The 21418-nt window shown below is 42.9% G+C and overlaps 1 protein-coding gene across 8 annotated transcripts in view; it reads right to left on the bottom strand.

Moving 5' to 3' along the window:
• LOC141265436 (NFX1-type zinc finger-containing protein 1-like) overlaps positions 1-21418 on the bottom strand; it is a 249779-nt gene that overhangs the window by 54285 nt on the left and 174076 nt on the right. For all 8 annotated transcript variants that reach the window (XM_073678517.1, XM_073678513.1, XM_073678515.1 and 5 more), the window contains one exon: positions 2945-3081. In XM_073678517.1, coding sequence (XP_073534618.1) covers positions 2945-3081 — 137 coding nt within the window. The remainder of the gene's footprint in view (positions 1-2944; positions 3082-21418) is intronic.

The raw sequence follows: 21418 nt of genomic DNA, 5'->3' as shown, positions 1-21418 counted from the left end.
TGACCAGGCTGGTGGCTCCGCGGAGGTAGGGGGCGCTGTTGGAATTGCGGCGCCCGGGTGTACTAGGCCTTGCGACCAGGCCGGTGGTATTTCCTGCTTGGCCACGCTCGAGGTCGAGGCGTGTGACGTCACAGGGGTCGCGGCCGCGGTTTCCGGTTGAGGCCTAGTCGGCGGCGGTGACGATGCAGCGACGGGCACGACAGGGGGAACTTCGGGCTCTGCGACGGGGAGCTGGGGCAGGCACGCGGATTCCCGGCTCGGGGTAGAGACGTCCCCTTTACCTGCCTCCATCCGTTCAGCTCCCTTCTCGGCGCCGTCTCCGGCCTTGAGTCCTCCTGCACCATCCTCAGAGGCGGTCTGTCTCCTCGTCTCGGGTGGCGTGCTCCGCTGTCGGGTTTCGGTCTGCTGGGCCATCTCTCGGCTCCACTCCGCCAACGTCTCTCGCTGTACCCGGGCCATCCTCCGTGCGAGGCCCTCCAGCGCAGTCTGTGCACACTCCCGGTCTCGGGGGAGCTGTGCCAGGACCTCCACTAGGCCTAGTGGAGTTGTGGCTTGTAGCAGGCTCCTGACCACTGGGTCGGTGCTGCATGACTCTCCCTCCATCTCCGGGTAGGCTTTCTCTGGACTCCTCTCCAGACTTCTTGTCTCCGGGTGCGCTCTCTCCAGACTCCTCCAGGCGACACCCATCTTTGCTCTCTTGTTCTGTCTCCGCCCACATTGAAGGTGGTCCCGGGGCAACTTTTTGATTGGCAGTTCCAGGGGCAGTTCTCTTACGCTGATGGACACTTCCAGCATCACAGTCTCTGTTGGTGGGCGCGGTTTCCGCTTTTGGCGCCATTCTTCGACCTGGCCCACGATGGGAGGTGGCCTCTTGCCACCCTCTGGCACGCCCATAATGGCGTCCGCTCTTCCAAGGCGGGAAATCTTTGGAAATGGCGGGAATCGTCTCCCAGTGGCGGGAAACTCCATGGATGGCGGGAAAAAGCTGCAAATGGCGGACAACCGGCGGGAAACGACCTGTGATGGGGTCCGTTTGCGGGGACCCTCCGGAACCGGCGGGAGACTTCTTTTTAAGGTAACGGTGAACTTTTCTTCAGGCACGCAGTACCCGGTTGTTGCGGGCACGTTATCCTGCCGACTACGCCAAAGTTGACGCGCCCCCTGGGCCAGTGTTGTTTGGGGGATACCCGGAGCCGGATCAGATGGGGGTTGTAGTCTCCGAGTGGCGGTGACCCGGTCCGTGCCCAGGGTGTCAAGCTCAGTGTGTGGCAGTCCTTATAGATGTTACTAGATGTTCTTTTATGTCGACTACGCCACCCGTTGATTTGCGGTCACTACGGCCGCCGCTGCAACAGGGTCCGCTGAGGCTGGTGGTGTGTGTGCAGCTCAGGTAGTATAACCCCCAACGGGAGGGGTATAGCCTCAGGGGGTCAGGTGTAGAGGATGGTGGTTGTGGAGGTGCAGTGAGGATGGTAATGAGACTCAGAGTCGGGCTGTGCAGTTCAGGGTCTTTACTTACTGCTGTTGTTCTGGTCACTCCGGCCTTGAGTGACCACCCGAGCCGTGCTGCGTCCACCAGGTCCTGGACTCGGCCAACTCCCAAGTAATTCTGGAGCGTGATCCTGAGCTCCCTTTCTGACGTTCCTTCTCTCTGGCCTTCCCCACCAGGGATCCACCTAAGTCCGGCTCCCTCGGGCCTCTTGTTGGTAAACCCTTGTCTCTGGGTTCCCTGACCCTATTCTTGGTTTGCCTTCCGGGTGGATTTAGTGGGTGGTCGTGGCAGATCCTGCCCACGACCTCCGGTCTCTGGCTAAGGATTAGTGCCCTCCACCAGCTTGGGATCCGGTACCCTTGTGCCAACTCTTCACCCTCTGATCTAATCTTGGGTTCTTGGAGTTCTCTCTTCTCCCCCTCTGGGTCCTTCTTTCTCCTCTCTCTCTCTGGGCCTTGGAGCTGCTCTTCTCCTCTGCTCTCTTCCTCTGACTCACTCTGCCAAAGACTGACAGACTGACTGACCTCTACAAAAGACTGACCCTGATCTAAGATGGTTCCCACCTTATATACTCCCTCTATGTGTGAGCTCAGGTGACCAGCACCCAATGAGCTCCTAGCTTTACCCAGACTGCTCCCCCTATCTGCCCCTACACTACTGGGATGTTCCACCCCCCTCCCACTCCAGCCAAGGACAGACACTGTCGTACCTGCACATTTCTCTAGTGGGAGTACCATTGGTCTGTCCCCCGGAAATGGGATGTGTGTAGTGCATGCAGCCTACTGAGCTCAGTTCCACACTCCATCCTTACCCGGGAGTGGAATACCACACCTCTGGATTGAGGTGTAATACCCCTGTAGCAGCCGAATCCTCAGGGTGCTACACTACCTCAGCACAAAAACTGTAAATTTTAGGCTATGTTGCCATGCTGCCTTTTTGTCTCCACAAAAATAATCTAAACTGATTTGCTCTGATTATCTTGGTGAGAATTGACACAGTTTTTTATGCTTTCTTTTATGCAGAAACGTTGGGATTTCGCGAAAAAAAGTAAATAAGTATAGTGGAAAAAGGTACCGGAAAATGCACAATTCAACAGCATATATGTGTGCAGATCGAGCTGTCACTGAAAGTATCTGTGTGTGATTACAGCTGCGCGCCTAGTATACTGAGTGGTGACATAATGCCTCCTCTGCACTGATAGATTTTGGAATAATAATAACTTCCACAATTGAATGTGTTTAAATAAAATGTTCCTGTGCTGAGATAATCTTATAAATGTGCCCCTGCTGTGTACTGTGTGATAGCTGTGTCTGATCATGCAGGAACATGGTCTGATCATACCACAGCATTTTAAGCAGTTTTACACCAGAATACTGGTGAAAACTGCTTGATAAATCTGCCCCTATACAGTAATATTACTTCATGCAAATAGTGTTAGAAAATCATTCAAACCTGTAAATTTTCCAACGCTTATAAATCGGAATAGCATAAATATCTGAGATCATGTTATATTCCTCTTCACTCATGTTATCCATTTTTAGCAGCTCTTTTTCCATTTTCTTCCGGAGTTTCATTTTTTCTTTTTTTATCTGAGAGAGAAAGATAAGATTAATTTGATTTAATTAAAATTAAATATTATTAATGTGAACACTAAGTTCAGGGCAGTGGGAATTTTTTCACATTATTTTACAGTCAGAAATATAGCCTGTGCGCAGCAATACAGTATATTGTCCATGAATAACAAAAATAACAAGAATACATTATGAAGGAGGAAATTTCCGGATGCGCTCCCATGAATGGTAAGTAGAGATCCCCATAGAGAGATTCAAATAGAACCGCTTGATCAATGTTCGGGTTACAACTCTCAGTCTCAAATAAAAATAGTGTTTTTATTTATAAAAAATACACAATCACAAGGATTGTTAAAATCATCGCACAACGCGTTTCTGCTCCCAAGGGGCCATCATCAGGTGCATGTGGAAATGTGCAATATAGAAGCTTTATATACAGAATTTTACTTGGTAGGAGCATGTTAAGGTCACCTCTGATCGTGCACACATAGCTATGTGGGTATCTCATCAGAAATATAGGCGCAAATAACTTCACAGTGATAAAAGGACTTATATCAGTGCACAAATTGTTTTGTATATATAGAAAAGTAAAAAATTAAAAAGTTATTTCAAAAAAGAAGAGCCCCCGAACAATAATAGACTGTATTGTAGATATTGAAACAAATCTCTACATTTTTCCTTTTCTATTTGGGAAAAATCCAATATTTAATCAAGTATATATTTGCACGATAATAACCTATAAATACATATAAGTGTATACTTTCCCTACTGTAATTCAACTCAGTGCTTAGGATATATGTATTTATATATTGAATATGGACAAATAGCCATATAACCTTTATACTATTACCCAATTGTAAAGTCACACCATACATTTTTACCATCAAAAATTAGTCTTTAAAAAATTATTATTTTCTCCCACATGAAATTAACCCTTATGGTTACATTTTTCAGCAGAACACTTCTGTTCAATAGTTATTCAATATCTGTTCCATACTTGTCACATTAGAGATTTAACACATACAGGTGCTTCTCACAAAATTAGAATAACATCAAAAAGTGAATTTATTTCAGTTCTTCAATACAAAAAGTGAAACTCATATATTATATAGAGTCATTACAAACAGAGTGATCTATTTCAAGTGTTTATTTCTGTTAATGTTGATGATTATGGCTTACAGCCAATGAAAACACAAAAGTCATTATCTCAGTAAATTAGAATACTTTATAACAACAGCTTGAAAAATGATTTTAAAATCCGAAATGTTGGCCTACTGAAATGTATGTTCAGTAAATGCACTCAATACTTGGTCGGGGCTCCTTTTGCATCAATTACTGCATCAATGCGGCGTGGCATGGAGGCAATCAGCCTGTGGTGCTGCTGAGGTGTTATGGAAGCCCAGGTTGCTTTGATAGCAGCCTTCAGCTCGTCTGCATTGTTCGGTCTGGTGTCTCTCATCTTCCTCTTGACAATACCTCATAGATTCTCTATGGGGTTAAGGTCAGGCAAGTTTGCTGGCCAATCAAGTACAGTGATACTGTTGTTTTTAAACCAGGTATTGGTACTTTTGGCAGTGTGGACAGGTGCCAAGTCCTGCTGGAGAATGAAATTTCCATCTCCAAAAAGCTTGTCGGCAGAGGGAAGAATAAAGTGCTCTAAAATTTCCTGGTAGACGGCTGTGCTGACTTTGGTCTTGATAAAACACAGTGGACCTACACCAGCAGATGACATGGCTCCCCAAACCATCACTGATTGTGGAAACTTCACACTAGACATCAAGCAGCTTGGAGTGTGTGCCTCTCCACTGTTCCTCCAGACTCTGGGACCTTGATTTCCAAATGAAATGCAAAAAAAATGTTTTTAAACGCTTCAGAAGCCTTTGCAGGTGTTTTTTGTTAATTATTCTAATTTCATTTAGATAATGACTTTTGTGTTTTCATTGGCTGTAAGCCATAATCATCAACACTAACAGAAATAAACACTTGAAATAGATCACTCTGTTTGTAATGACTCTATATAATATATGAGTTTCACTTTTTGTATTGAAGAACTGAAATAAATTAACTTTTTGAAGATTTTCTAATTTTGTGAGAAGCACCTGTACTTCCTAATATTCAAACATCCTCCATAGTACATATAGATGTATTCCATGAATCAATACAGTGTTCAACTCATTATTATACATTTAAATCATTACCTTCTCAAAAATGAATAAACTAAATCCGATTATTTTGATTTGAACAATACAGTATATGAATAACTGATAATAATAAAATGAATAACTGAAATAAATTGTATTTTACACAGCTTTCTTCCTGCTACAAACATTAAGTAATACAGCAGAATTCCCTCCTGCAAATCCTGAACCTATGCACATAACCTTATTCCCTGCCCTGTGCCCTCCCCCATTCATTATAAGTACTTGATAGCACCATAATGATTTTGGAGGTGGGAGGAGACTTTATCAGGTACATCAGGCATCCTCCGCCACCTCCCAATTCATTACAAGTCTTCTCCCACCTTTCAATTCATTGCAAAGTGTCCTATCCACCTTACCCCCTCTTCAATAAATTTAAGTCCCTGATAGTGCCATAATGAATTGTGGGATGGGGAGGATGCTATCAGGGACTTAGCACCCTCCTACCCCACCAAATTCATTTTACATCCATATTTAATGTCCTCACCCCCCTCCCCCTGTTCATAAGTCCATTATAGGTCCCCTTTATTCCCATCCCAATCCCACACACCCCTCATTGTCATCTCCCCCACCCCCTTATTGTTCTCTCCCCCACAACCCTCATTGTCCTCTCCCCACCCCACCATTGTCATCTCACCCATTCCCTCATTGTCCTTTCCCCCACCCCCTTCATTGTCCTTTCCCCCACCCTCTCATTGTCCTCTCCCCCACCTCCATCATTGTCCTCTCCCCACTCTCATCATTGTCCTCTCCCCCACCTCCATCATTGTTCTCTCCCACCTCCATCATTGTCCTCTCCACCATCTCCATCATTTTCCTCTCCACCATCCCCATCATTTTCCTCTCCACCACCCCCATCATTGTTCTCCTCCACCACACCTCATTGTCCTCCTCCACCACACCTCATTGTCCTATCCCTAGTGTATTGGTAAAAAAAAAACAAAACATAACACTCACCTCTCCATCCATTCCTCTGCAGCATTGTTGTCACTGGAAACTTTCAAATGACATAGGCGCGCACTGCATGCTGAAGTCATCAAGCAGCGCGCCTGTATCAAAGAGAAAGCGCTGGGCAGGAAACAGAGGATGGATTCCAGCAGGTCGGCTACCATTTTCTCCATTAGGCAGAGGAGCTGCAGGGATCGCTCCCTGCCCGCTGCACATGATGAGGGCAATCAGGCCATGTGCCCCCAGAACCTCAGGCTTCGAGAAACAGGCTAGACTGCCCTCATTATTAGCCGCCTTGCAAGAGCCCCCCTCCACCTCTGGGCCCTGCTGCAGCTGCACCGGCTGCATGTCCGCCCCTGCCTCATCCTGTTATATAGCTTGGTATATGTTCCTTGTTCTGTCACTGTTCTTTAAAGAGGTTGTCCAGTCCAAACCGATAAGTCTGCAGTCACTCTATGCGACTGCAGACTTAATTAATCCCCAACATCAAGTACAGTAGAAAAATATATATTTTTTATTGATTACAGGTGACAAAAAATGGATAGCAGACAATGTCAGCATTAAAACCATCTAAAAACAGGGGCGCATGTTCGGGTTGTGTGTAGAAAAATTCTTGTTGGAAACAGCCAATTGATAAATCTAATCAATAAACAGCAATTTATATATACAGTACAGACCAAAAGTTTGGACACACCTTCTCATTTAAAGATTTTTCTGTATTTCATGACTATGAAAATTGTACATTCACACTGAAGGCATCAAAACTATGAATTAATACATGTGGAATTATATACTTAACAAAAAAGTGTGAAACAACTGAAAATATGTCTTATATTCTAGGTTCTTCAAAGTAGCCACCTTTTGCTTTGATGACTGCTTTGCACACTCTTGGCATTCTCTTGATGAGCTTCAAGAGGTAGTCCCCAGAAATGGTCTTCCAACAATCTTGAAGGCGTTCCCAGAGATGCTTAGCACTTGTTGGCCCTTTTGCCTTCACTCTGCGGTCCAGCTCACCCCAAACCATCTCGATTGGGTTCAGGTCTGGTGACTGTGGAGGCCAGGTCATCTGGCGTAGCACCCCATCACTCTCCTTCTTGGTCAAATAGCCCTTACACAGCCTGGAGGTGTGTTTCGGGTCATTGTCCTGTTGAAAAATAAATGATGGTCCAACTAAACGCAAACCGGATAGAATAGCATGCCGCTGAAAGATGCTGTGGTAGCCATGCTGGTTCAGTATGCCTTCAATTTTGAATAAATCCCCAACAGTGTCAACAGCAAAGCACCCCCACACCATCACACCTCCTCCTCCATGCTTCACAGTGGGAATCAGGCATGTAGAGTCCATCCATTAACCTTTTCTGCGTCGCACAAAGACACGGTGGTTGGAACCAAAGATCTCAAATTTGACTCATCAGACCAAAGCACAGATTTCCACTGGTCTTATGTCCATTCCTTGTGTTCTTTAGCCCAAACAAGTCTCTTCTGCTTGTTGCCTGTCCTTAGCAGTGGTTTCCTAGCAGCTATTTTACCACGAAGGCCTGCTGCACAAAGTCTCCTCTTAACAGTTGCTGTAGAGATGTGTCTGCTGCTAGAACTCTGTGTGGCATTGACCTGGTCTCTAATCTGAGCTGCTGTTAACCTGCGATTTCTGAGGCTGGTGACTCGGATAAACTTATCCTCAGAAGCAGAGGTGACTCTTGGTCTTCCTTTCCTGGGGCGGTCCTCATATGAGCCAGTTTCTTTGTAGCGCTTGATGGTTTTTGCAACTGCACTTGGGGACACTTTCAAAGTTTGCCCAATTTTTCGGACTGACTGACCTTCATTTCTTAAAGTAATGATGGCCACTCGTTTTTCTTTACTTAGCTGCTTTTTTTGCCATAATACAAATTCTAACAGTCTATTCAGTAGGACTATCAGCTGTGAATCCACCAGACTTCTGCACAACACAACTGATGGTCCCAACCCCATTTATAAGGCAAGAAATCCCACTTATTAAACCTGACAGCGCACACCTGTGAAGTAAAAACCATTTCCGGTGACTACCTCTTGAAGCTCATCAAGAGAATGCCAAGAGTGTGCAAAGCAGTCATCAAAGCAAAAGGTGGCTACTTTGAAGAACCTAGAATATAAGACATATTTTCATTTGTTTCACACTTTTTTGTTAAGTATATAATTCCACATGTGTTAATTCATAGTTTTGATGGCTTCAGTGTGAATGTACAATTTTCATAGTCATGAAAATACAGAAAAATCTTTAAATGAGAAGGTGTTTCCAAACTTTTGGTCTGTACTGTATATATATATATATATATATGTATATATATATATATATATATGTATATATATATATATATATATATATATATATATATATATACACACACATATGACCGTCACATAAAAATCACATGGAAGATAAACGAAATATAAAGTATATAAAGTGCTAATTCATATATACTGCATATCTCTTACTCCCAAAATGTGCAAAGTTGCGGTATATGACTCTCTCTCTCCCAGAATGTGCAAGGTTTCAAAATATATATTTCACATTCCCAAAGTGTGCAAAGTTGCAATAGATATAGAGAGGGGAGGAGGGGCTATGTGACGGCCAAATATAATAAAAGGAGTAGTCAAGAAACCATTATAGTAAGGTAAACTCCGAGGCAGAATATGCACAGGGAATGCTCCTTAACCACTAGACCACATAGTTGGCATGTATCATAATTATAGGATACTTACAATGGATCAACAAAGTTCCCAATCCCGGGCTGCATTCACCCCGACGCGCGTTTTGCAAGCGCACATGATGAGGGCAAGCTGGCCATGTGTCCCCAGAACCTCAGGCTCCGAGAAACAGGACAGATTGCCCTCATTATTAGCCGCCTTGCAAGAGCGCCCCTCCACCTCTGGGCCCTGCTGCAGCTGCACCGGCAGCATGTCCGCCCCTGCCTCATCCTGTTATATAGCTTGGCATATGTTCCCCGTTCTACCGCTGTTCTTTAAAGGGGTTGTCCAGTCCAAACTGATAAGTCTGCAGTCACTCTATGCGACTGCAGAGTTAATTAATCCCCGCAGCACACAATGCATGTCCTGCGGGGATTAATTAAGTCATAAGTCGCATACAGTGTTTCGCCGGTTTCAGACCCGGAAATGGAGGGTATGTATGAATTATATATACGCATGGCCCGTGTGCGCGGCCTCGCTCTCCATACAGCCCCTGGCTGTAATGTCTGCAGCCATTTTAAACAGAAGCATCTCTTTAACCCCTTAGTGACAGAGCTAATTTTGAGCTTAATGACCTGGCCAAATTTTTGAAATCTGACCAGTGTCACTTTATGTGGTAATAACTCTGGAACACTTCAATGGATCCTAGTGATTCTGACTTTGTTGTTTAGTGACATATTGTACTTTATGTTAGTCATAAAATTTGGTTGATATGATTTACGTTTATTTATGAAAATATCAAAAATTTTCCAAAAAAATGTAACATTTTCCAATTTTCAAACTTTTCATTTTTATGCCCCTAAACCAGATAGTTATATCACACAAAATAGTTAATAAATAACATTTCCCTCATGTCCACTTTACATCAGCACAACTTTTGAAACATATTTTTTTTTGTTAGGAAGTAATGAAGATTAAAAGATTATCAGCAATTTCTCATTTTTCCAACAAAATTTACAAAATTAATTTGTTTAGGGATCACATCCCATTTGAAGTGACTTTGAGGGGCCTATATGATTAAAAATACCCAAAAGTGACACCATTCTGAAAACTACACCCCTCAAGGTGCTCAAAACCACATTCAAGAAGTTTATTAACCCTTCAGGTACTTCACAAAAATTTTACTTTAGCCCCAATTTTTTTTACAAGGGTTAAAGGAGAAAATGGACCCTAAACATTTGTTGTGCAATTTCTCCTGAGTACGCCGATACCCCATATGTGTGAGAAAAGTACTGTTTGGGCGCATGGCAGGGCTCAGAAGGGAAAGAGTGCTTTTTGACTTTTTGAATGCAAAAATATCTGGATTCGAGAGCTTAAGCAATTTCTTGTTTGGAGAGCCCCTGATGTGCCTAAACAGTAGATACCCCCCATAAGTGACCTCATTTTGGAAATCACAACCCTCAAGGGTTTTATCCAGGGATATAGTGACTAGTGAGCATTTTGAACCCACAGGTATGACACAGAATATGATAACATTATACATTAACATTATTATAAGATAACCTTCTATGATTAAGGGCGCAGTAGCGCCAGAAACTTCAGTTGTCTTCGCATGATGTGGCTGTATTCCATCATTTAATCATGGATTAATAAACAAGCACTTTGGAATTTTATTGACTGGTATGCAGTGCCATCTTTTCCTATCAATCTACAGTATATTCTAGGATAACATTAGGTTGCCATATTGAAAAACTTCATTTTTTTCGCAAAAATCTTGCTTTAGCCTCAAATTTCTCACTTTTGCAAGAGGTAACATGAAAAATTGAACCCCACAGTTTGTTATCTACTTTCTTATGAGCACAGCGATACCCCACATGTAGTCATAAAGTTCTGTCTGGACAGACTGCCGGCCTCGCAGCTGAAGGAGCAATATTTGAATTTTGGAACACAAATTGTCTGAAATAGACTGTGGGCGACATGTCACATTTGCAGGGCCCCTAAGATGCCCAAACAGCAGAAACTCCCTGGATTTTATCCAGGGGTATATTGAGGATTTTGAACCCAAAGGTACTACACAGAATTTGATAACATTTGGTCATCATATTGACTATGTCATCATTAGTGTTATGCGCAAGTGCTCGCTACTCGAGTTTGCATCAGGTGCTCGGGTATGTGCCGAGTATCGCGGGTGCTTGAGTCAGATGTTCAAGTGCCCGCCCTGCATGTTTCGCAGCTGTTAGATACCCAAAAAAACATGCGGGGATTGCCTGTGTATGGAAGACAATGCCCTCATGTATTTTGTTTGTCTAACAGCCGCAAATCATACGGGGCAGAGCATGTCACTCGAGCACCTGCGATATTCGGTACATACTTGAGCACTCGATGCAAATTCAAGTAGCAAGCACTTGCGCCTAACACAAGTCGCCATATTGTCATCATTTTTTTTTCAACTTTTGAAAAAACACTTAGCCTAAGCCCAACTCTAACCTCAACCCTAACCCTAATCCCAACCCTAACCCTAAGACCAACTCTAAGCCTAACCCTAACCCTTAGCACAACCCTAACCCTAAGCCCAACATTAACCCTTAGCCCAGCCATAACCCTAACCTCAACCCTAATCCTAAGCCCAACCCTAACCCTAAACCCAACCCTAACCCTAATGGCAAAAAATGAAAGAAATAAAAATTATAAAATAAAAAATAATTAATCTGACTAAGGGGGTGACACAAAGGGGGGTGACATATTATTATTTATTGGCTTTTGATCACTGTGATAGGGTTTATCACAGTGATCAAAATGAACCAATAGGGAAAATACAGGAAAAAATACAAATGATCCAGTGAAAAAAGGCTTGAGTGTAAAAATGTAAAACTTAGCTTTTATTGGCCATTTAAAACATTGCTCCACAATATAATACAGCAGATGTGCAATAGGTAAGACCTACGCGTTTCGACAGAGAGTCTTAATCATGGCCCTATTACTATAATGACCAGAAAGCATATATATAGTCTGCAGTTAGAAAGGGGGTGTAACTTACCCCATTACTATTGTCCAATCAATAATATGCTACAATTAAGATCCTTGTAGAATGTGAATTAAAAAGAAGAAAAAAGAGAACAAACATCAAGATATCAAAAAATATATACAGTATATACAGTTGAAACATATGAAAAAGTTCAAAACTGTGTGACTAATATTGCAGTATCAAATCCTGTCTTTGACCCCTGAGGTGTTTGTGTTTCCAGTGTAAAGATCCAGAGGGACTCCCTGTTAAGGAGTTTGCGTTTGTAATCTCCCCCTCGTATGGGTCTATGCACTTTTTCTATTCCTTTAAATCTCAAGGATGAGGTGTCCCCTTTGTGGACCCTAGCAAAATGCTTAGACACCGCAGATATATTTAGAGCTTCTAAGTTGACAGCGTCAGATGAATGCCTTCTTATATGGATTTTTAATGCACCTGTGGTGCAGCCCATGTATTGAACACTGCACAGAGTGCATTTTATCAGGTATATTACCCATGAGGAATTACAGTTAAGAAAGTCATGGATTTTATGTTCCCTATTATTGCTAACGGATGTGAATCTGTCACTTTTGACCGCATGTGCGCAAGCTTTGCAGCGGTTGGCCCCACATTTGAAGAAGCCCTTTGTACTAAGCCACTTTTGTTGTGTATTATATGACTCACTAGAGAACAGGCTCGGTGAGAGAATGGTGCCCACTGTAGGTGCTTTTCTGGCCATAAAACGTACAGTATATCCTCAGCAAGTATATCTTTTCATTTTTCATCTTGATATAGAATCGGTATATACTTCTTAATTATGGATGTAATCTTGTTATATTGGGGACTATATGTAGTTCAGAACGTGACTCCAGCATCAGCGGTATTTTTACTATTTTTGTATTTGTTAAGAAATATGTTTTTTCAATCTGTGTTTAATACAGTTTTACTGTCTTTTTTTAGGGACCATTCTGAATATCCCCTTTTGGTTAATCCCTCACATGCTTTCAAACGAAATGTATTGGTGTTTGTACAATTGCGTTTCGTTCTGATCCGTTTGCCATATGGAATATTTCTTTTTATATGCGGGGATGGCAGGATTTGGCTGATAAGATGGAATTGCTAGCCGTTGGTTTTCTGTTTGGATTTATTTTAACAAAGTTTTTTTCCACATTGCCCTGCAATTAAAGATTCAAAAAATTGATCTTAGATTAATGGAAACAATGTGTAAATTTAAGATTGAAATCATTGTGATTAATATGCCGTATGAACTGTTCGGCCTCCTCCAGCATGCCCCCCACACCAGGAGTAGGTTGTCAATAAATCTACCGTACCCTACTATGCAGGGGCTGTAAATATTATCATCATTTTAGATAAATAACTCTTCCCATCTAGACATCACTATATTGGCTAACAACAGTGAAAACTTACTGCCCAAACTAACTCCTCTTTTCTGTAGGAAAAAAAACATTTATCCAAACTAAATTAATTATGCTCTAAGAGGAATTGTACTGCCATGATAAGAAATTCCTTAATTTCAACGGTGTAGGAACTATAGGTATCGAGGTGGTAATTTAAACATGCTATTGCAATGTGATGTGGAATTGAGGGGTAAAGTGCTACCACATCACAAGATAGCCATCCATAATGCTCTTGCCACATAAATTTATCAAAAATAGTCACTACAAATTTGGAGTATCTGATATAGCTGTGGACCTCCAGAACTAAAGGCTGTAAATAAAAGTTCACCAAGGCACTAAGTTTTTCACTCAGAGAATCAATTCCCGCCACTATAGGTCTTAAAGGTGGCGGGAAGATGTTCTTATGTATTTTAGGCAGGGAATGGTAGATGGGAACAATGGGATGGTCAACATAAAGATAATCAAATAGTTTCTTGTCCAGAGATCCTAGATGTAAACCTTCACATAACAGATCATACATAGCAGTATTGCAATCAATAGTGGGATCCTTAGATAATTCTAAATAAATATCTTTGTTTTCTAAGTCAAGTAGATTTATTTTCTTATATAAACCTGCATTAAACACAACAATTGTACCACCTTTGTGCATTGGTCGAACCAACAGATCTGTGTTCGTTTTTAATTTTTAATTTTTCAAAGCATCCCTCTCAGCACATGTTAAATTATTATGATCTGATTTTTCAATTAGGGATATTCCTTTTTTTAAATCTATTAATTCTTTTTCAATCATGTCCTGGAACTGTTCCAAGACCACAGGTCTAGATTGGAGTGCGTAAAAAAAAGATTTCCAGTACGAAAGTAATTATTTAAATTGGTATCCGAGGTGAGAGATTCAGTTTCCAGTTGTTTCATCTGTAGTAACGATCGTTGCTCTGTAAATAGACGCATGGAGTCCTGATTAATCCGGGAGAGTCCTTCTGATAGAGTTAATTCCTGGGGAGTATCTACATTTAAGAAATGACATCTGATGGTAAGATTGCGTGCTAATTTATTTAGATCCAGGATCGTCCTAAAAATATCAAATTCATTTGTGGGTGAGAAACTCAAACCCTTAGCCAGTAAAGTAATTTGATTCTCCGATAAGATATACAGTGGGTACGGAAAGTATTCAGACACCTTTAAATTATTCACTCTTTGTTTCATTGCAGCCATTTGGTAAATTCTAAAAAGTTCATTTTTTTCTCATTAAAATACACTCTGCACCCCATATTGACTGAAAAAAAACAGAAATGTTTGCAAATTTATTAAAAAAGAAAAACTGAATTTTCACATGGTCATAAGTATTCAGACCCTTTGCTCAGACACTCATATTTAAGTCACATGCTGTCTATTTCCTTGTGATCCTCATTGAGATGGTACTACTCCTTCATTGGAGTCCAGTTGTGTTTAATTAAACTGATAGGAGTTGATTTGGAAAGGCACACACCTGTCTATATAAGACCTCACAGCTCACAGTGCATGTCAGACCAAATGAGAATCATGAGCTCAAAGGAACTGCCCAAGGAGCTCAGACACAGAATTGTGGCAAGGCACAGATCTGGCCAAGGTTACAAAAGAATTTCTGCATTACTCAAGGTTCCTAAGAGCACAGTGGCCTCCATAATCCTTAAATTCAAGAAGTTTGGAACCACCAGAAGTCTTCCTAGACCAGGCCGTCCAGCCAAACTAAGCAATCATGGGAGAAGAGCCTTGGTGAGAGAGGTAAAGAAGAACCCCAAGATCACTGTGGCTGAGCTCCAATGATGCAGTATGCAGATGGGAGAAAGTTCCACAAAGTCAACTCTCACTGCAGCCCTCCACCAGTCGGGCCTTTATGGCAGAGTGGCCCAACGGAAGCCTCTCCTCAGTGCAAGACATATGAAAGCCTGCATAGAGTTTGCTCAAAAACACATGAAGGACGCCCAGACTATGAGAAATAAGATTCTCCGGTCTGATGAGACAAAGATAGAAATTTTTGGTGAGAATTCTAAGTGATATGTGTGGAGAAAACCAGGCACTGCTCAATACAATCCCAACAGTGAAACATGGTGGTGGCAGCATCATGCTAAGGGGGTGTTTTTCAGCTGCAGGGAAAGGATGACTGGTTGCAATTGAAGGACTTGGTCGAAGGTTCACATTCCAACAAGACAATGACCCTAAGCACACAGCTAAAATAACAAAGGAGTGGCTTCAGAACAACTCTGTGACAATTCTTGACTGACCCAGCCAGAGCCCTGACCTAAACCTAATTGAGCATCTCTGGAGAGACCTGAAAATGTCTTTTCCCCAACGTTCACCATCCAACCTGACGGAACTGGAGAGGATCTGCAAAGAAGAATGGAAGAGGATCCCCAAATCCAGGTGTGAAAAACTTGTTGCATCATTCCCAAGAAGACTCATGGCTGTACTAGCTCAAAAGGGTGCTTCTACTCAATACTAAACAAAGAACTAAAAATACTTATAACCATGTGATATTTCAGTTTTTCTTTTTTAATAAATTTGCAAACATTTCTACATTTCTGTTTTTTTTCAGTCAAGATGGGGTGTAGAGTGTACTTTAATAAGAAATAAATGAACTTTTGAGAATTTACCAAATGGGTGCAATGAGACAAAGAGTGAAAAATTTAGAGGGGTCTGAATACTTTCTGTACCCACTGTAGCTGGATAAATTCCAGACGGGTGAATTTAATAATGACTAGTGATGAGCGAGCACTAAAATGCTCGGGTACTCCTTGCTCGGGTCGAGCAAATTGGAATGCTCGGGTGCTCGACCGAAGCAATGAGCCCAATGTAAGTCTATGGGAAACTCGAGCATTTTTCATTCGGCTACCCCTGGCGGTCTGTAGAGGGCCTAAAAATTGCCCAAATCGATGGGAACAGTGCTCAAATGACATGGGAACAGCATGGGGAAGACCCCTGGAAGCATCTCTGACTTCCAGATCACTGCTGTCAGCAACGTGGTCAGAGTATTACACCACTTTTACGGACTCACAATAAAATATACAAAAACGAAACCAAAATGTATTTTCCTGGGAAATATGTTAAGGAACATCCTTTCCAGTGTAATGACTTGTATATAAGGCAAAATAAATAACCAAAAACAAAAATACTCCTCCACAACTTGGGCTATGTTCACACGTAGCGTTTTTGATGCGTTTTTGCACTTTTGAATTGCTTTCAACCAAGACAAATGCATTCACCAGGAAATGTCATTTTAACATTTTACAACCTTATCTGGCCATGTAGTGTGTGACACATCATCAGAAACATGCATACAGTGCTGAAAAGACATGGGAACAGAATGGGTAAGACCTCTGGAAGCATCTCTGACTCCCAGGTCACTGCCTAAAAGTGTGCCCATCATAAGTGATGCTTGGCGCATGCGAAGATGCCTTCCACCATGCACCTGTTGTTGCAGACTTGCAACAATCACCGTCCACGTCCTTGTCCCACTGCAGCATTCAGTAGTCCCTACCCCATTCCTTGCAATGCAAGCGCAAGTATGCAGGCAGCCACCCACCCACCCACAGGCTGCAATTGTATACTGCCAAATTTTTGACAGCTGCTTGCAGGCCTTTTAGGCTCGCGGAGGCAGAAGCTTTTCACCACCTCATGCCGGCGGTGGCCGAGTGTCCATACTCGGTCCCCAGCCGCCACTATATTTCCCGGTATCGCCTCCGCCTTCCACAAGCACGGGTCCCACAACATTACCCGTGCCCTCCCCAGTGCACTTACTGGGAAGGACCGCCTAACCACAAACACGTGGACAGGTGAATGTGGCCAGGGACAGTACGGAGCCAGTCCACAACTTTTTTTGCTAAGAGTTGTATTTAGCTCGGTGAAAGGACTGGCATAGAGGGAAACCGTATCTACCCTGCGTGTCATTTGTCCCAGTAAGTCCTGTAATTGAGCTTGTTGCAGAAGAAATGGCAGCCCGTCTAACATCAACTCGCACTTGTCGGTGGTGCTTTGACACACACACATCTTTCTTTGTGCATTTAATTTCTTGAATACAGAGTTGGACAATGGCCTGATCTGTAATGCTTTTTGAGAAATAAAATGCATAAACATGGCCAATCCACATTAAAAAAGCAGCCATAGAGTGTCCGGGAACCTTCTCCCACACTTTTCTTAGCCAGGGCTGCTTTTCGGCAGGGTTTGACGGGCCCAACAGAGAACGGTATAGTCCTCCGGCAGGCCCTGGCTTCTCCTTCAGGAGAGTTCATAGTGCCGAGGTGACCCTGGCTTCTCCTTCAGGAGAGTTCATAGTGCCGAGGTGAGGCCATGATGATGATAGAGGCCACCATATGCTTAGTTTTCTGTTACATGGAATGCAAGTGCAAGTATGCAGCCAGACACCCACCCACCCACAGGCCGCAAAACTAACCTGCCAGATTTCTGGGCAGCTCTTTGCACTTGAAATATGGCCTTTTAAGCTCGTGAAGGCGGAAGATTTTCACAACCTCATGCTGGTGGCGGCTGGGTGTCCATACTCGGTCCCCAGCCGCCACTATATTTCCCGGTATCGCCTCCGCCTTCCACAAGCACGGGTCCCACAACATTACCTGTGCCCTCCCCAGTGCACTTACTGGGAAGGACCGCCTAACCACAAACACGTGGACAGGTGAATGTGGCCAGGGATGGTACGGAGCCAGTCCACAACTTTTTTGGCTGAGAGTTGTATTTAGCTCGGTGAAAGGACTGGCATAGAGGGAAACCGTATCTACCCTGCGTGTCTTTTCTCCCAGGAAGTCCTCTAAAGCTGCTTCAACTTGAAATGTGGCCTGAACATTACTGCTGGTACTTTTCTGTGGGAATTTGCTTGCCTCCTACCAGCCTCGAATATTTCCAGCAGACTATGGTACGACGCCATGGTATTAGCACTGCCCCCAGTACTAGTAGCGAAGCCATCCCCAATTTCCTTCTCAGGAATTTTATTTGGTAGACTGAGTGGCTGCCCAAATACATTTTCTAAAAAGGAGCTGAAGATAGAGTGGCAGTAGGTGCAAGTTTCTCCAGCCTGTTAGATATTAGAGGGTGAAAGGCAGCACATTGGATCAGTGGTTAGCACTGAAGCCTTGCAGCGCTGGGATCCTGGGTTCAAATCCCAGCAAAGAAAACATCTGCAAGGACTTTGTATGTTCTTCCCGTGTTTGCGTGTGTTTCCTCCTCCTCAGTTAAAAAGCAGCCATAGAGTGTCTGGGAACCTTCCCACACACTTTTCTTAGCCAGGACTGCTTCTCGGCAGGGTTGGGTCGATCCCACCAGAGAATCCTCTGGTGTGCCTTGGCTTCTACCTCAGGAGAGTTCATGATAGCGCTAACTTTGCAGCTGCTATGGGGCTCTTGAGCGGGTGAGAAAGGTTAGCCCTCAGAATCAAATCCTCTGATGGGCAAAATGTTTTTCAATCTGAAACAGCTTCTCAGTGGGAGTTGTATTTCACCACAGCCATATTCTTTAGCTCGGTGAAAGGGCTGGCATAGAGGGAAACCATATCTACCCCGGCTGTCATTTCTCCGTCACCAGGTTCTGCCCACTGTCACACACGACCATGCCTGGCTGTATGTTCAGCGGTGAGAGCCACAGATCAGGCTGCTGTGTTACAGCTTTCAACAACTCTGCAGCGCTGGGCGGTTTGTCAATTAAGCATTAAGCATGTTATCTTCAGCACAGCCTGTTGCCGCTTGGCCAAGGCAGTGCTGCAGTGCTGTCAGCTTGTGACTGATGTGATCATTTCGGAGATGGAGGAGGAGGTGCATGAGATGAACAATGTGATTACATTGAGGTTAAATTGGTGACGCTTTTTTTTTATACTAAAGAAAGTTCCTATTGTTTTGTTTTTTTATGTTATTTTTTAAAACAAATGCATTCCACAGGAAATGTCATTTTGACATTTTACAACCTTATCTGGCAATGTGGTGTGTGACACATCATCAGACACATCCTTTTTTATTTATGATGGATGGACTCTGAAAGTCATAAAGCCTATTTTTACAGGGACATCAGAAGGCCGTTACTATTCTTAAAAGGCCAGCAGTCGGCCGTAGCTATTGTTAGAGAGCCATCAGCCGGCTATGCTTTGTTGTTCCCATTATTAACAAGTGGGTCTCCTATACTGTTATAGCGTATCCAGTGACTGCAAGGGCTGCCAAAAATTTGGACGCAACCCAATACCCCTTTGAAGAGACATAGAGGAGGGTCTCAGTAAAAAATTTTTTCCCATTATAAAGGAGTGGGTCTCCTATAGTGGTAATGCCCATGCTGTGACTGCAAGGGTTGCCAAAATTTGGGAAAAACACCACTAAGAATTTAAAGACACATAGAGCAGGGCCACATTAACAAGTACGACATGTTCCCATTAGAAAGGAGAGGGTCTGCTATACAGTTATAGGGTATGCAGTGAGTCCAAAGGCTGACCAATTTTATGAAAAACCCCACTAAGAATTTAAAGACACACAGAGCAGGGCCACAGTAACAAGGTACGACATGTTTCCATTAGAAAGGAGAGGGTCTGCTATACAGTTATAGGGTATGCAGTGAGTCCAAAGGCTGACCAATTTTAGGAAAAACACCACTAAGAATTTAAAGACACACGGAGCAGGGCCACAGTAACAAGGTACGACATGTTCCCATTGGAAAGGAGAGGGTCTGCTATACAGTTATAGGGAATGCAGTTAGTCCAACTGCTGACCAATTTTAGGAAAAAAAAAACGAAATATTTAAAGACACACGGAGCAGGGCCACAGTAACAAGGTACGACATGTTCCCATTAGAAAGGAGAGGGTCTGCTATACAGTTATAGGGTATGCAGTGAGTCCAACGGCTGACCAATTTTAGGAAAAACCCCACTAAGAATTTAAAGACACACGGAGCAGGGCCACAGTAACAAAGTACGACATGTTCCCATTAGAAAGGAGAGGGTCTGCTATACAGTTATAGGGTATGCAGTGAGTCCAACGGCTGACCAATTTTACGAAAAACCCTTTGTTGAGCTGATTAGTATATATGTAGCTTACCACGGGCCTAGGTGGTCTGGAGTTGGGACCCGGTCCTATTTGTCTACCCTTTTATATGCATTACTTCAACTTTGATATACAGTAAGGTTTTTAATATAGGCAGTATAGGTACCGTCCCAATTTAGGGTCACCTTGCCGCTGGTGGGACGGCTTGTATACTTTTTTTGATCAAAAATAGTTCACTAAGTACCCTATATTTATTATGCAACTTTGCTTTACATTTATATATAATGATGGTAGGGTATGAGATATATTTTTGTCTTTTGTAGGTTTTGCTTCTTTTTGCTAGTGTGAACATGCCCCTATTTCTTGCATGTCTGCCATCTTAGACCTCAGTTCACATTGCTTGGTTTTTTGTCTTGTTTGCATTCTGTGCAATTTAAGGGTGTGGCATACCCTTTGTTGAGCTGATTAGTATATATGTAGCTTACCACGGGCCTAGGTGGTCTGGAGTTGGGACCCGGTCCTATTTGTCTACCCTTTTATATGCATTACTTCAACTTTGATATACAGTAAGGTTTTTAATATAGGCAGTATAGGTACCGTCCCAATTTAGGGTCACCTTGCCGCTGGTGGGACGGCTTGTATACTTTTTTTGATCAAAAATAGTTCACTAAGTACCCTATATTTATTATGCAACTTTGCTTTACATTTATATATAATGATGGTAGGGTATGAGATATATTTTTGTCTTTTGTAGGTTTTGCTTCTTTTTGCTAGTGTGAACATGCCCCTATTTCTTGCATGTCTGCCATCTTAGACCTCAGTTCACATTGCTTGTTTTTTTGTCTTGTTTGCATTCTGTGCAATTTAAGGGTGTGGCATACCCTTTGTTGAGCTGATTAGTATATATGTAGCTTACCACGGGCCTAGGTGGTCTGGAGTTGGGACCCGGTCCTATTTGTCTACCCTTTTATATGCATTACTTCAACTTTGATATACAGTAAGGTTTTTAATATAGGCAGTATAGGTACCGTCCCAATTTAGGGTCACCTTGCCGCTGGTGGGACGGCTTGTATACTTTTTTTGATCAAAAATAGTTCACTAAGTACCCTATATTTATTATGCAAC

This window comes from Phyllobates terribilis, unplaced genomic scaffold (assembly GCF_046119375.1).
Source record: "Phyllobates terribilis strain yellow unplaced genomic scaffold, ASM4611937v1 Scaffold_4__5_contigs__length_816908805, whole genome shotgun sequence".
In the NCBI taxonomy this organism is placed as follows: Eukaryota; Metazoa; Chordata; class Amphibia; order Anura; family Dendrobatidae; genus Phyllobates; species Phyllobates terribilis.
Note: the sequence above shows the minus strand (reverse complement) of the source record. Positions and strands in the feature narration are given on the sequence as shown.